Genomic DNA, 14,257 nt, shown 5'->3' on the forward strand with positions numbered 1-14,257 from the left:
GTGGCTGAGCCACAAACACTATGTCAGCTATATGATCATGCAAAGCAATATGACAATAAATGCTCAAGTCATCAAACGGAAGCGGTGGAAGTTGCATGGCAATATATCTCGGAATAGCCATGGAAAAGCCATAATAGGTAGGTATGGTGGCTGTTTTGAGGAAGATATAATGAGGCTTGTGTGTGATAGAGCATATCATATCATGGGGTTTGGATGCACCTGCGAAGTTTGCACCACGTCTCAATGTGAGAAAGGGCAATGCACGGTGTTGTAGAGGCTAGCAAATTGCGAAAAGGTAAGAGTGTGCATAATCCATGGACTCACATTAGTCGTAAATAACTCATATACTTATTGCAAAAGTTTATTAGCCCTCGAAGCAAAGTACTACTGTGCATGCCTCTAGGGGGATATATTGGTAGGAAAAGACCACCGCTCGTCCCCGACCGCCACTCATAAGAAAGACAATAAAAATTAAATCATGCTCCAACATCATAGCATAACGAGAGACTATATGTGCATGCTTCGGGAATCACAAACCTTAACACCAATATTCCTACTAGAGCATAATTACTCATCAATATAACTCACATATCACATCATCATATCTCAAAACTATTACTAAGAATCAAGTTTATTTTGTCCAATGGTCTTCATGACATTTTTCTTTTCTTTATCCTTCTTGGATATCTATCACTTTGGGACTAATTTTCATGTGTTGCTTTTAATAAGCTCCAACAAATATAAGTGAAGATCATGATCATAATATTTCTTTCTCTCAAAATAATTTTTAAGTGAAGCAAGAGAGATTTTCTTCAAAATTTTACTAACTCTCAAATAAATCTAAGTGAAGCAAGAGAGCATTTCTTCAAAAATACTAAGCACACCTTGCTCAAAAAGATATAAGTGAAGCACTAGAGCAAGTCCTAGCTCATAAAAGATTTAAGTGAAGCATAGAGAGCAATTCTAACAAGTCATGACATAATTTTGGCTCTCTCAAATAGGTGTGTCCAGCAAGGATTGATGACTTAAAACACAAAATAAAACAAGCAAAGACTCATATCATACAAGACGCTCCAAGCAAAACGCATATCATGTGACGAATAAAAATATAGTCTTGAGTAAAATACCGATAGTTGTTGGAAGAAAGCGGGGATGCCACTCGGGGCATCCCCAAGCTTAGTTGGTTGCTCATTCCTGGATAATGGCTTGGGATGCTGGGGCATCCCCAAGCTTAGTTGGTTGCTCATTCTTGGATAATAGCTTGGGATGCCGGCATCCCAAAGCTTAGGCTCTTCCATCCTTCCTTCATCCATTGTAAGATAACCCAAAACTTGAAACTTCAATCACACAAAACTCAACAAAACCTTCGTGAGATCCGTTAGTATAAGAATAATAAACCACTACTATAAGTGATGTATCAAACCAATTCATATTTTGTTTTTGTACTATATCTATTGTATTCCAACTTTTCTATGCAAAAACTCATCAAAGAAAACCATAGAGCCATCAAAATAAGCACACAACACAAAGAAAACAGAATCTGTCAAAACAAAATAGTCTGTAGAAATATGACTATTTCGAATACTTCTGTAACTGCAAAAATTCTAAAAAATTAGGACGACCTGAGAAATTTGTATATTGATCTATTGCAAGTGGAATGGGTATTTTATCGCTCTCTGGTAAAAAATGAAAATCCCAGGAGTAAAGACCCGGAGGGAATGAGCTTCTCACATCAATTAGCGAATGTGGATCGTCCGATCGATTTCCCTGTCCAATACTGACCGTCTGATCTCAGATCAGATCGCTATGGGCCGCCAGATCTTTACCGCGATCGTGCTCGGCCGTCGGATAAAATTCCAATTGCATCAATATGTAAATATTGTGCCCCCACCGGGGCATTTTCGTCACTTTGCTTCTTGGGCCAGGAGGCGATACACATACGTGACCGCAGCCGCCTTCTCCCCTCGCTCCTCACTTCCCCCCACTCACGAACCCTAGCTTCTTTGTGCCGCCGCCGCCGCTCGGTCTAGATTTGGAGCTGACGTGCTCGCCTCGCCTCAGGTCCGTCGTCCCGCACTCTTCTCCATCCATCCTTCCTCTTCTCGCGATCGTTCCTCACGGCTAGGCTGACTTTGTGCTCGTGCTGCAGTTGGTTCCGGATTTGGCCACATGCGCGCGTCCGTCGTCCGTCGTTTGCTCGGTCGTCGCCATGGGAAAGGTTCATTCTTCTTTCTTTGTTAGTTCTTTCATTTTTCTTGCTCACTGTGTGTCCGTGCGTGCCTCACCCCGTGGTTGTTCTTTGCGGATGAACAGGGAGGTGGATAGGGTTTGGTGCGAGGGTTTGTTCCTTCTTCGGATTTGGCCGTGCTTGGTCCTGTTTTTTTGTTTCAGATGCGGATCTGAACCATCCACATATGCGTTTATTTTTGTTGATTCTTTAACTGTTCGCTGTTGTCGTTGCATGGTTGTCTGGTTTGGGTATGTAAGATTACAATCAAACTGAACTATGACAATTTATACATCATAGTTAGGTATCAAAGTGATTATGTATTCACGTGAAGACTATGCAAGCCGAATGGATGTATAGTCGTTACATATGTTCAGGTTTAGGAGATTTACCATGACAGCTTGTGACAGATGCAAATCATGGATGCTAGCAAGTGTGATTGGATGACGGTTGTGAGGTGTGTGCACTCGGTTGCTGTTGTTTTATCTCAGTTGGTGTGTTGTAAAATCAAGCACTAAACAATTGGCAGTATCTTTTATAATCTTGGGTGTTGTTATTTCTAATGTGTAAGATTGGTTGTACAACATTCGTAGTTTGTGTTGTTCGGCACATAACTCGCTCCTCATTGTAAAATGATGATGGTCTGTGATGTGTTGTCCTGCACATCACTAAGTAATGATGCATTTCTGTGGGAAGCTTCTGATAAACTGTAATTATGCTTGCTGTTATGTGCCAGGTTCGTCGCTGCAGTTGTTGTGGTGTCTCTAGCTGTTATTCATTCCCATTGAAACGTTTCGCCTAGCTCTCAGGTGCTTTTCTTCTAACTTTTTTATGTTACTGTTATTACTGTCTTAGACTTTGCCGTGTCAGCTCCCTTTACCATTGCATGTTGATCTATGGTGGGGTCTATTTTTGGGCACTACCTTCTGGCTGACCGGTTCTAAGTTTTGGTTTTGGGGTGCTTTCTAGCTTTTTGTGTGAGTGGCCTTATTCTAGGTTATATTTTGTGGGTGACAGGATGTTTGTTGTGAGTTGTTCGTGTATGCATCTATTGGATGTGGTTGCCACCCGGTGTTCGTTGCCATTCCATTCGTACTTGAGAGAGATAATGGACGATGGGGTCATGCTCGGAGGAGTTGAGCTCGAATTTGATGTGCCCGGAAGCGATTCCGGGAGCATGAGGAGGTTTTTTTGGGCTCAAGATGGTGTGGATTTTTTCTCTCTTTACGAGAAGGCTGCTTTCCAGGCCATTTGCTTCTTACAGAATTTGTATGGGTTTGTGATTCTGGACTATAATTTTGAGTGTATGTCGACTTACAGGGAGCTTGCTCGCTCTGTAGTTCTTTTAGCTGCAATGATGCTTAGGTCTGCGATGCCTGTTGGTTGTGCCGATGCCCTTGCTGCTGTGATTGACCATGATGTCCTTTTGCAGCGGCAGATGTTGCACGCCAGATTGGTCTCGACGGCGTGCAATATTTAGTTTTTATTTATATTGTGTGAGTTGTTTCTATTTCTTTCGTTTTCCATTGCTCCTAAAATGTACATCGGAGTTGGTGTGGCTGTATTCAGATAAATGAACTGCTCTTTAGACATTATTTGTATTTGTTATGTACCTACTTAATCATCGTTATGTTCATTGTTGCTACTTTAACCACCGTTTCCTAATTGTCATGCTGAGATCATGCTGGATTGTACGAAATGTGTGTATGTGGCTCTTTAACCATCATGTTCTCTGGACTTGGGTTATGCTTAGGATGTACTTTTAGGCCTTCAATGCCTCCTGGCTGTGGACCGGGTCGCGGTCGTGCCGCTGCTGATGGCCCTGCCCGTGGAAGCGGGCGCTGGCATGCCGTTGCTGATGGCCCTGCCCGTGGAAGCGGGCGAGGGCGTGCCGGTGCTGATGGCCCTTCCCGTGGAAGCGGGCGAGGGCGTGCCGCTGCTGATGGCCCTGCCCGTGGAAGGGGGCATGGGCGTGCCGCTGCTGATGGTCCTACCCGTGGAAGGGGGCGTGGGCGTGCCGCTGCTGCTGATGGTCCTTCCCGTGGAAGGGGGAGAGGGCGTGCTGCTGTTGGTGGCCCTGCCCATGGAAGGGGGCGTGGGCGTAGTAGGGTTGGTGGCACACTTCCTTCTCCTCCTAGAATTCATCTTGCTCCTCCTGTCATTCGGCCGCGTTATGTGCCCCGTGCCCCACCTGGGCTCGAGAATCGCAAACGTAAACGTAAGTTGCAGCTACCTGATCCCGCTTAGTAATACAGACCCTTGGCCTTGTGATAGCATCTGATGTTGTTCTTCTTGTGTTCCCTGGCCAATGTTTAGGAGATGGTTGGTTACCCTATGTGAGTGAGGTTGAGGCAACGTTGAACCGCAGGAAGCGCAAGGCAATTAGAAAGCTGCGCCATTCTGGATTTGAAGGTCCATTCATTTTCCAATTGCTTAGCTCAGTCTTAGACCCACCTGTACTTATTAGTTTTGTCTGACATGCTAGACCATATTGTTATGGGCCCTTTGCCGAAAGATTGGCGTGGTTTCGATCATGCATTTGTTGAGTCGCTTAAAGGTATCATTGTCCTTGGATTTGTTTGTTTGTTGCCTTGTGATTTGCCTTGTGCTTTATAATTGGTGTTTGTTTTTCGTTGGGGCTATTAGCTTCATATGCAGATGTATCGTACCTTGGTACACCAGATTATATCTGTGGATATTGTGGTGCTTATTTCTGGTACGAGGAGAGGGTACAGGGAAAACCATCATATACAAAACGTAAGATTGTCTACAATCTTTGTTGCAAAGGTGGTCAGGTTTCTATCCCTCCTTACAAGGAGCTCCCGGCTTTTCTCCGGGAGCTTCTCCATTTTGATGGAACTTCTCGTGCCAAGAAATTCCTCCGAAATATACGTCAATACAATTGTATGTTCGCCTTCACCTCGATGGGTGCTACTATTGATCGTTCGCTGAATGCTTCTCGGGGTCCCAAGGTCTTTAAAATTAGTGGCCAGGTGTCTCATCGCATATGTTCTCTCTTGCCAAAAGACCCTAACACTCCCAAATTTGCCGAGCTTTATATATATGATCCAGCGAATGAGATTGCCCATAGGATGCGTGCTTTAAATCCGGATGATAAGCCTATGGACCAAATAGATGAGGATATAGTGGTTGGCCTGAGAGATATGCTTAATGAGTTCAATCCATTGGTACAGAAATTTAGAGAGGCAAGTAAAATCATAGAAGATAGTGGGGATGAGCTTATGGAAGAAATTTCCATACAAATCATTGGTCCTTCCGATGGTGATGGCCCATAGTTCAGTTTGCCCACGTCTGCGGGGCTTGCTGCTTTGATTGTGGGTGACCTTACCGTTGAAACCTCTGCACGTGATATAATTATTTCCAGCCGTTCAGAAGGCCTGCAACAAATCGCTTCTCTTAAACCTGCATTTATGCCTTTGCAGTATCCCTTGCTTTTCCGTGTGGGGAAATGGGGTTTCAGATAGATGTTCCTTATATGTCTGTTCAACTAGCTGATGATATCGATGTGCCTGGTAGTACTGGGAATGTTGGTACGTCTCCTGGTTCATCGTTAGTTGCTGCTCCTCGTAGTGCACCTACTAAAAATACACGCAGAAAGATGACCATGCAGGATTACTATCGTTATGTATGCCATTATAGAGGTGACCAACCAAACCCATTCTTGTGTTATGGTCTTTTGTCGTCCCAGGCTGTTGTTGATGCACGAGCTTGCATTGACGAAAACAGACTATGGTACATACTGAGAAACCAAGATAAACTTAGATCTGAGCATATGCAGGGCATCACTGATGCCGTTGGTGGTGGTTGTGTTGATGGTGCGACTCTAGGTAAAAGGATTATCCTGCCTTCGAGCCACACCGGTGGTCGTCGTTACTTTCAAGAGAACTTTCAGGATGGCCTTGCCATATGCCGGGTGCACGGTGCACCTGACATATTCACCACTTTCACCTGCAACCCCAAGTGGCCAGAAATTACACAGACGCTAGAACCGGGACAAAAACCACATGACAGGGCAGATATTGTTGTCAAGGTTTACCACATGAAGCTGATTGAGTATCTCCATGATATTACGTCCAGAAAAGCCTTTGGAAAAGTAAAGGCTGGTACTACATTTTGCTGTTCTTATCACCTTTGTTGTGCCTACTATCTGTTTGTATGATATCTGCTATGTGTTGATGCTAAATTATTTAATCCCTTTTGTGTATTTTGTAGTGCTTTTATACTGTTGAGCACCAGAAGCGGGGACTACCTCACGCTCACATACTCATCTGGCGGAAGGGAGAACAAGGTATGATAGGACCTGATGGCATAGATGCATTTATTTTTGCTGAGATACCAGATCCACTAGGGGACCCTCTAGGCTACGCCTTAGTCTCTGAATTCATGATGCATGGTCCGTGTGGTAAAATGAACGATAAATGTGTTTGCATGAAGAAAGGGTGTTGTTCTAAATTTTTTTTCCTAAGGAATTTAGGGACAAAACAGTCATAGATGAAGACGGGTTTGCGTTATATCGACGTCGTGACAACGATCGTACAATTTATAAAAATGGGCACTATCTTGATAACAGGTGGGTGGTTCCTTATAATATGGTTGTGCTTAAGCGTTTCCAGGGTCATATTGATGTTGAGTGGTGTAACAAAACCCAGGTCATGAAGTATTTGTTTAAGACTAAAGGCGTCGATTACTCGAAAGTCCTATTAGAGAAGTCGAAGGGTAAGGGTAAAATTGATGGGATAGAAGATGGAGGGCCGATGGATGAGGTCAAAGAGTATTTACAATGTCGGTTCATATGTGAATATGATGGATTGTGGCGTATATTTGGGTACGACATACACTGTAGGTTTCCTTCAGTAGAGAGGCTCCCTGTTCACCTTCCTGGAATGAATGTTATTCGCTTTCGTCCCGAAACTGACCTTAAGAAAATTGTTGATTCAGACTTCTTGAAAAAAGCCATGCTCACTGAATGGTTTGTTGCAAATGCTTTGTATGAACATGCTCGATCTTTAACATATTGTGATTTCCCGACTGAATGGACATGGGATTCCGAAACGAGATCATGGCACGAGAGAGAAGGTTGTCAAAAGATTGGTCGTGTCTACTATGTCTATCCTTCTGTTGGTGAACTGTATTACCTGCGAATGCTTCTAATGATTGTTAAGGGTTGTAGATATTATGTTGACCTTAGGACCTATGAAGGGCGTGTTTATCCTACCTTTAGAGAGGTGTGTGCTGCTCGGGGTTTATTAGGCGATGATAATGAATGGTACATTGCATTTGATGAAGCGGTGGTTTGGGGGTTTGGGCACCGGCTTAGGCATTTGTTTGTGACCATGCTTATTCATTGTACTGTTAAGGATGAAATGAACTTCTTTGAACGATATTGGGAGAGTATGGCTGATGACATCAAACATGGGCTTAGATCCGCTTTAAATAACAAATCTTATGACCCTCCTGTGTCAAGACTTAGAGACATGCTTCTCGATGAATTAGCTGAGCTATTTGTGAAACGTGGTTCTAACATAAGTAAATTTAATTTTCCACCACGGATCAGCGACACTGGATTATTTATTGAAAATCGATTAATCCATGAGGAGTTATCTTATGATGCACCTACTTTAGCTAAAGAAGCGGTAGTCTTGCTTCAGAACCTGAATGTTGATCAAATTGTTGCTTACAAGGCGATATTACAATGTGTTCAGGCCAAGTAGCCAAGATTCTTTTTTGTTTCTGGGTATGGGGGTACCAGGAAAACCTACCTATGGAATGCTATTTGTGCTTTCTTACGGGGTAAAAGGGAGATAGTTTTAACTGTTGCATCTTCTGGTATTGGGTCGCTCTTATTGCCAGGTGGGAGGACTGCTCATTCCCGTTTTAAAATACCGATCGATAATGATGATGAAATGGTATGTGATATAAAGAGAGGCTCACGCCTGCATAAACTGTTGAAGGTGACCTCCTTGATAATCTGGGATGAAGCGCTTATGTCGAATAGAAGGTGTTTTGAGGCTTTAGATAGGACATTGCGTGATGTCCTTTCTGCAGATGACCCTTTACTCTCTGATGTCCCGTTTGGTGGGATGGTTATGGTATTAGGTGGGGATCTTAGACAAATTCTTCCTGTTATTGAGGGTGGTACCAGGCCTCAGATAGTTGACGCAACAATTACCAATTCTCCGTTGTGGCGATTTGTCAAAGTGTTGTCCCTTACTGTTAACATGCGTTTGGATGTGCCAGATGCAGATCCCAGTGTGCAGGAAAGTGTTGCACTATTTAGTAAATGGGTCCTCGATCTTGGAGAGGGTAGATTACCTACCACGCGTAAAGGGGATGAATCTGACCCTTCTTGTATAGAAATACCTGATGATCTGTTGGTTAAAACGGACGGTGATCACGTAGGGGCCATTGTTTCTTCTATTTACAATGACTTTGAGTCTAACTATATGAATGCCGCCTATCTGCAAGGAAGGGCTATTTTGTCGACTACTAATGATTTTGCCGAGGAGATCAATACTCATGTGATGGACTTAGTTCCTTCTGTTGGCAAAGATTACCTGAGTGCCGATTCCATAGATACCTCGGGAGAGGTCGTGCGAGAGGAAACCTTTTCTACCCTACTGAGTACTTGAATACTGTTAAGATTATTAATTTTCCAAATCATAGGTTGACTCTTAAAAGGGGTGTTCCTATCATGCTTCTCAGAAACCTGAGCCAGGCAAATGGTCTGTGTAACGGCATGAGACTTATTGTGAAGGACCTAGCTGATCGTGTCATTGAGGCTGTTATTATGACTAGTTCGCACGTGGGTGATATTGTCTATATCCCCGGATAGAATTGACGGCAAAACAAACAAAATCACGCTTTGTGCTTCGACGTAGGCAGTTCCCTGTACGTGTGTGCTATGCTATGACAATAGACAATAAACAAGAGCCAAGGACAAACTTTGTCTGCTGTTGGTCTCTATCTTAAGAAACATGTCTTCACGCACGGCCAGCTGTATGTGGCAGTTTCCCGTGTTACTTCGAGGAATTCTTTGAAAATCCTTATATAGTGCGAGGATGGTACATGTGGCTCCGAGACTAAAAATGTGGTCTTCCCAGAGATCTTGCGATCTGCTGGGATCCTTCCATGATCTGGATAGGTGATTCTTAACTATGTACAACGCCTGTTTTTGGAGATACCCTTTGGGTTAGCTATATATAAGTTCGATGTGTTCTTTGATCTTTTGTTCATGCATGTGGTTGGTGTGGCTGGTCTTTTGTTCGTGTCTATGCCTATTATGCTTGGTGTTGTGAATCTGTTGGATGAATCTTTTGTTTATGTGACTCCTGTAACAAATTGCCACCTTTGCTGTGTTACTGGGTTTAGTACTATTCCTTTGTCCACAAATGATGTACTTTTGTTGTTGTTATTCTGCTACAGATGGCGATCGTTGCTTTAGATGAGCTTGTCCAAGGAAATAGCAATGATTCAGTCTATGTGTATGTCTCGCGACTATGGAACCATCGTGGAGGCACTGACACTGGTCCGATCAAGCACACTGACATGGTTCTTATGGATGCCGTGGTACTTGCTTTCATCTTGAATTATGTGTTCCATGTTAGTTTTGGATGTTGGCTGAGACTTATGTGTACTCATAATTGTTCTGCCTTTGCAGGGCAACCACATGTATGCTGAGATTTCTGAGAAACTGGTTCCTACATTTGCGTCAAGGATTCGTGAAGGCTGCGCTTATGTGATTTCTCAGTTCTTGGTGTTTCCAAACAAACACTATTTCAAGCCTGTCGCTGGACCACATATGATCAGATTCAACCGTTTTACCACAACCGACCCTCCAGCTAATGAAGAGATTGAATTCCCATTCTGTACTTACTCGCTCACCGCTTTGGCTCATCTTCCTGCGCCGGTTGAGACCCCTGACTATTTCACAGGTGTGTTTATTGCCTTCTTATTTTTGCAGCTTCTCTGTCTATGCTTTTAACTGTCCTCCCTCTGATTATGTAGACATCCTAGGACTTATTGTCGGTGTGTCTGATGCCATGGTATACCACATCTCTAACAGAGCTGAGCCTTATGTAAAGCGAACTATCACTCTTGCTGACCTGAGGTTTGTTGATCACTATTTGCCTTGTGTTCTGGACATTGCTAGATTTCATATCAATTCTCTTCTTTTGTGTGTGCAGTGGATATCAGATCAATGTCGTACTGTGGGGAGAGCAGGCAAAGGCCTTTGATGGAGATGATGTCATGCAGATAGGCCAAACTGGACCAGTCATTGCTCTAATCGTTGGGACCCTGGTTAAAAACTATGAAGGTTAGTCCTAGATAAGGTGAAGCCTATTTTATTATCTGGCGCTTTCTATTTGACTTGTTGTTTTTCTTGAATGTTTTGTAGGACGCAGGGGGGTTAGTGGTAGCGCAGCATGCCGATGGTACATTAATGATGATATATCTGACATCACCCAATTTCACGAAAGGTGCTACGATTGTACTGGGCTGTTTGTTGCTTTCTATTTTGTCCATATGCTATTTTGACTCTGCACTTATTTCTTCTTCTCCGATTTGTGTAGCCTCCAAGGAAAGTTCTCTCTTGTAAAGAAAATTATTCTTCCTGGTCAAACCGCAGATGAGAAAAGTGCATAGGTCAATCTACAAACTAAAACAGTTGGTCAACTTCTCGACTTGAACATATATGAGAATAAGGTGACCATCTTACGTTTGTTTGTGTGTGGCGGTGTGGGATTTTTAGCTATGATATATTCTGATATTCTGGTACGTCATTTCTTTGCAGAGCACGCGTTTCTTCTGCTCGGTCACTTTGTACAGGCTCAGTCCTGGTCAGTGTTGGTGGTTCATGTCTTGTGAGAAGTGCCATAAAACAGCACAGCGACATGGCCCTGTCTACAGGTGCATTGACCCCACATGTGCCTCCACCGACGCAATGCCAAGGTATTATTCTATACTTTTATTCATCATGCACATTTTTCTTCTCCTTTTCGCTGTAAACTAATGTGTCATTTCGTATAGATATCGCATATGCTTTAGATGCACTAGCGATTCAAGGGAGGCCGAGTTTATTTTCTTCGACAGGGTTGGAAAAGAGATTGTTGCCAAATCTTTGATCACTTTGCTGCATGAAGGGTATTCCAGTCGTACAACTCTTGATGAGATTGTTGAAATAGCACGTGGAGACCCAGCCATCCCTAAATACATATCCACTTTGATTGGCAAGAAGTATATATTTGTGGTGTCTATCTCTTCAAAGAGCTTTATGCCTGATGCCGAGGAGACATCCTTCCAAGTTATCAAGATAGATGTGCCTGTGGAAAAGACCTCGAGCTCTGCAGTTTTATATCGCAAGGCAGATTCCTCTGGACCTTCTACTGGTGATGTGGGGTGTCCTGGTTCTGGTGATGTATCACCCTTAGTGTTACCCGTTGGAAGCTTCTCTACCGATACTGGTGCTTTTTCTCTTCCTGCATTACCTGCTGGATCTGTCTCGGTCCTGCCCATCTCCGGTGATCAGTCTGCAAAGGTATGATTTTGTGTGGTGTATCTTGCATGTAAGTTGTTGCTATTTTCGGTTGTGCAGTTATTCTTATTAGCTCTAACCGATATGTTGTTTAGGTTGTTGTTGCTCTTGGCTCTCAATCGACCCTTGCTTCTCCGCCGTCTGTCAGTAAAAGGTGGGTTAATGGGTTGTCCTGTCAATAAAGTACTCCATGTGAAATACATGTGTGTGGCTACATAAGCAAGCATGATAATTGTCAGTTACCATACAATTGTGTCAAAGTACTAGCATTCATATCTACTCATGTTTGGTTTGTGGTTGGTTGACAAGATACCTAAAGTGCTTAATTTTAATTTATGCTTTGGTTTTTATTTTGACAACTAGCGTATTGCACTCACTCTATACATATCCTTTGAGATCAGCTGATTGATAGTTCATAGTTCTAATGTACCTCGGACCAGGCTCGAGGTTAATGCATGTCTTCTGATGGCGTCCATCTTACAAAAAGCATACAAGTATCTAGCTCAGTCTACAAAATCACAGTCGATATGCCTCTTGTGTGTCCTATAACTTCTGAAACAACATCAACATATTAACATTGAATAAAATATTTAGCTAAGGATACAAGTTATGAATAGCTAAGGAATACAAGTTTTATGAATAAAAGATTGTTGCATCAAAGAGCATTAGCACCTCCTTGTCATTGTCCTTGGTCGCCTTCGGGTAGACCATATGTATATTAAGATGCCTTTCAATTTGTAGTCTTTGTCTGTCTTAGCTGACTTCTGGTGCTTATCTTGAGACGGCATTTCTACATTTTTGTTGTACTCGGTATGGTTTCAGTGGAAAGAGATGACCTAGATACAACAAGAATTAGATCTAACAAACAAACCAATTCTTGATTGAGAGCTGTGTCAATGTCTAGGTCATTGTTATTGACTGAAGATTGTTTATTTTGTTGTCTACAATGACAGTGGCTTGAAGAAAGGCCTTTCTAAAACCAAACTAACGAATGCTGATGTTCGCAAGCCTTTGTTCCCAGTTGACAAATCTAAGGTGTTCCTTCCATCTTTTGCAAGCATTGGATCAATATCAGTAACATGTTTATCTAATTGAGTTGTCGTGTTCTTTGGGCTTCTAGGAAAATGCAACGCTGGGCGATGGTCCTGCTGTCCTAGGTGAAGAGGTGGACGGTACTACAAGGTATATACTTCTACTTGCCTCCAGTGCTTCCTATTTGATCCATCGCTGACGAGTAGGTGGGTCTGACTGTTTTCCCTCTCTATTGTGAACTAAGCGAGGTGCCATTGGCTGTTGAGGGCACCACCATTCAAAAAACTAAAAAGGCAAGGAGGGCCTGAGACCGAAGAGGTCAGGTGTTGTTGAGTGCTCGCCCTTTTGGTACGTCCGTTTGATCTTCTCCTTGCTTCAATGACTACTGTGATGAGCATTCAGTTGATCCGTGGTTCGTTATGTGTATCCAGGACCTTATCCTTTTGTTTGTGGATGCGTGAAGAAATGATGAAAATGCTTGATGAATCAGCCACAAGAGGAGGATGAAGCGCTTTTGGTTTATCGTTGGGCTTTCTAAGTTGGTGCAAATTTGCATTGCCCTTATTGTACATTATGTCTGCTCTACCTCGACCATATCAGGCAGCGAATGTGTCTACATTTGACTGATACCCCTTGCCTATTGTAGTCTAAGTATGTGTGTATCCTACCTCTATGCTATCAGACAGGACATGTCTGTATAAGACTTGAGATCAACTATTAGTGTATGCTAAGCCATCTGCTACCAACTGAACTAAAGAACCGTCGATGTAATATCATCATGTGTGTACTTAAACATGATCGATCATGCACATGTGACCTCTTATGTATTGATCATATGTTGTTATCGATTACTTCAATTTATGATCATTTGGTAATGATAGTTAATGACGGTTATACTATGATCTCATTTGATGTTCTGCATTTAATCACTTCCAGTTATTTTGTTACCGAGTTGGAAATGACCACACCAGCAGGGGTGCGGCAAGCCGCACTTCCTACCTAGTTAATATTGTGAGTGTAAAAGTTTCTGCTTTTTTAGCAAGATCAAACAACTATCACCCAAGAAGATCCTAAAGGCTTTACTTGGCACAAACACTAATTAAAACATAAAAAACACAATCATAGCAGTAGCATAATTGTGCTAACACACAAGAACATGAATCAAAAAGCAAAAATAAATTTATTCATTGGGTTGCCTCCCAACAAGCGCTATAGTTTTACGCCCTTACCTAAGCATAAAGCAAGGATCTAAGTTTTGTCATCCTTGTTCAACTCTTCAATCAAACACTTAGAATCATTCAAGGATTTAGCATAAAGATTTTCAATAACAATACTCCTAGGAATAAATTCAAAGATTTCTTTCTTGCAAAAAGGATCTCTTATCACTTCAACAAAATCCGGGTGAACACTAATCATCTTAAGATGTCCATTATTACTATTGCTAG

General features: G+C 42.6%; 1 protein-coding gene across 11 annotated transcripts; it reads left to right on the forward strand.

The window, feature by feature from the left end:
• The first annotated feature begins 1,932 nt into the window (after positions 1 to 1,932).
• On the forward strand, positions 1,933 to 13,706 carry LOC123127271 (methyl-CpG-binding domain protein 2). Of its 11 annotated transcripts, none has more exons than XM_044546901.1 (16): positions 1,933 to 2,061; positions 2,150 to 2,218; positions 2,314 to 2,684; positions 2,964 to 3,036; positions 3,981 to 4,445; positions 4,544 to 4,784; positions 4,874 to 4,984; positions 6,461 to 6,536; positions 9,671 to 9,814; positions 9,906 to 10,179; positions 10,253 to 10,355; positions 10,432 to 10,562; positions 10,644 to 10,725; positions 10,819 to 10,951; positions 11,040 to 11,197; positions 11,276 to 11,685. In XM_044546901.1, the coding sequence occupies exons 9-14, from the start codon at positions 9,671 to 9,673 to the stop codon at positions 10,889 to 10,891; spliced, it is 807 nt and encodes a 268-aa protein (XP_044402836.1). In that variant the 5' UTR covers positions 1,933 to 2,061; positions 2,150 to 2,218; positions 2,314 to 2,684; positions 2,964 to 3,036; positions 3,981 to 4,445; positions 4,544 to 4,784; positions 4,874 to 4,984; positions 6,461 to 6,536; the 3' UTR covers positions 10,892 to 10,951; positions 11,040 to 11,197; positions 11,276 to 11,685. The 11 variants fall into 11 exon arrangements, with proteins under 11 accessions (XP_044402836.1, XP_044402838.1, XP_044402835.1 ...); XM_044546903.1 differs by lacking the exon at positions 4,874 to 4,984 and having other exon boundaries at positions 4,544 to 4,639; positions 4,713 to 4,784; XM_044546900.1 differs by lacking the exon at positions 4,874 to 4,984.
• The last annotated feature ends 551 nt before the right edge of the window (positions 13,707 to 14,257 follow it).

The sequence above is a fragment of the Triticum aestivum genome, chromosome 6A (assembly GCF_018294505.1).
Source record: "Triticum aestivum cultivar Chinese Spring chromosome 6A, IWGSC CS RefSeq v2.1, whole genome shotgun sequence".
Taxonomy (NCBI): domain Eukaryota; kingdom Viridiplantae; phylum Streptophyta; class Magnoliopsida; order Poales; family Poaceae; genus Triticum; species Triticum aestivum.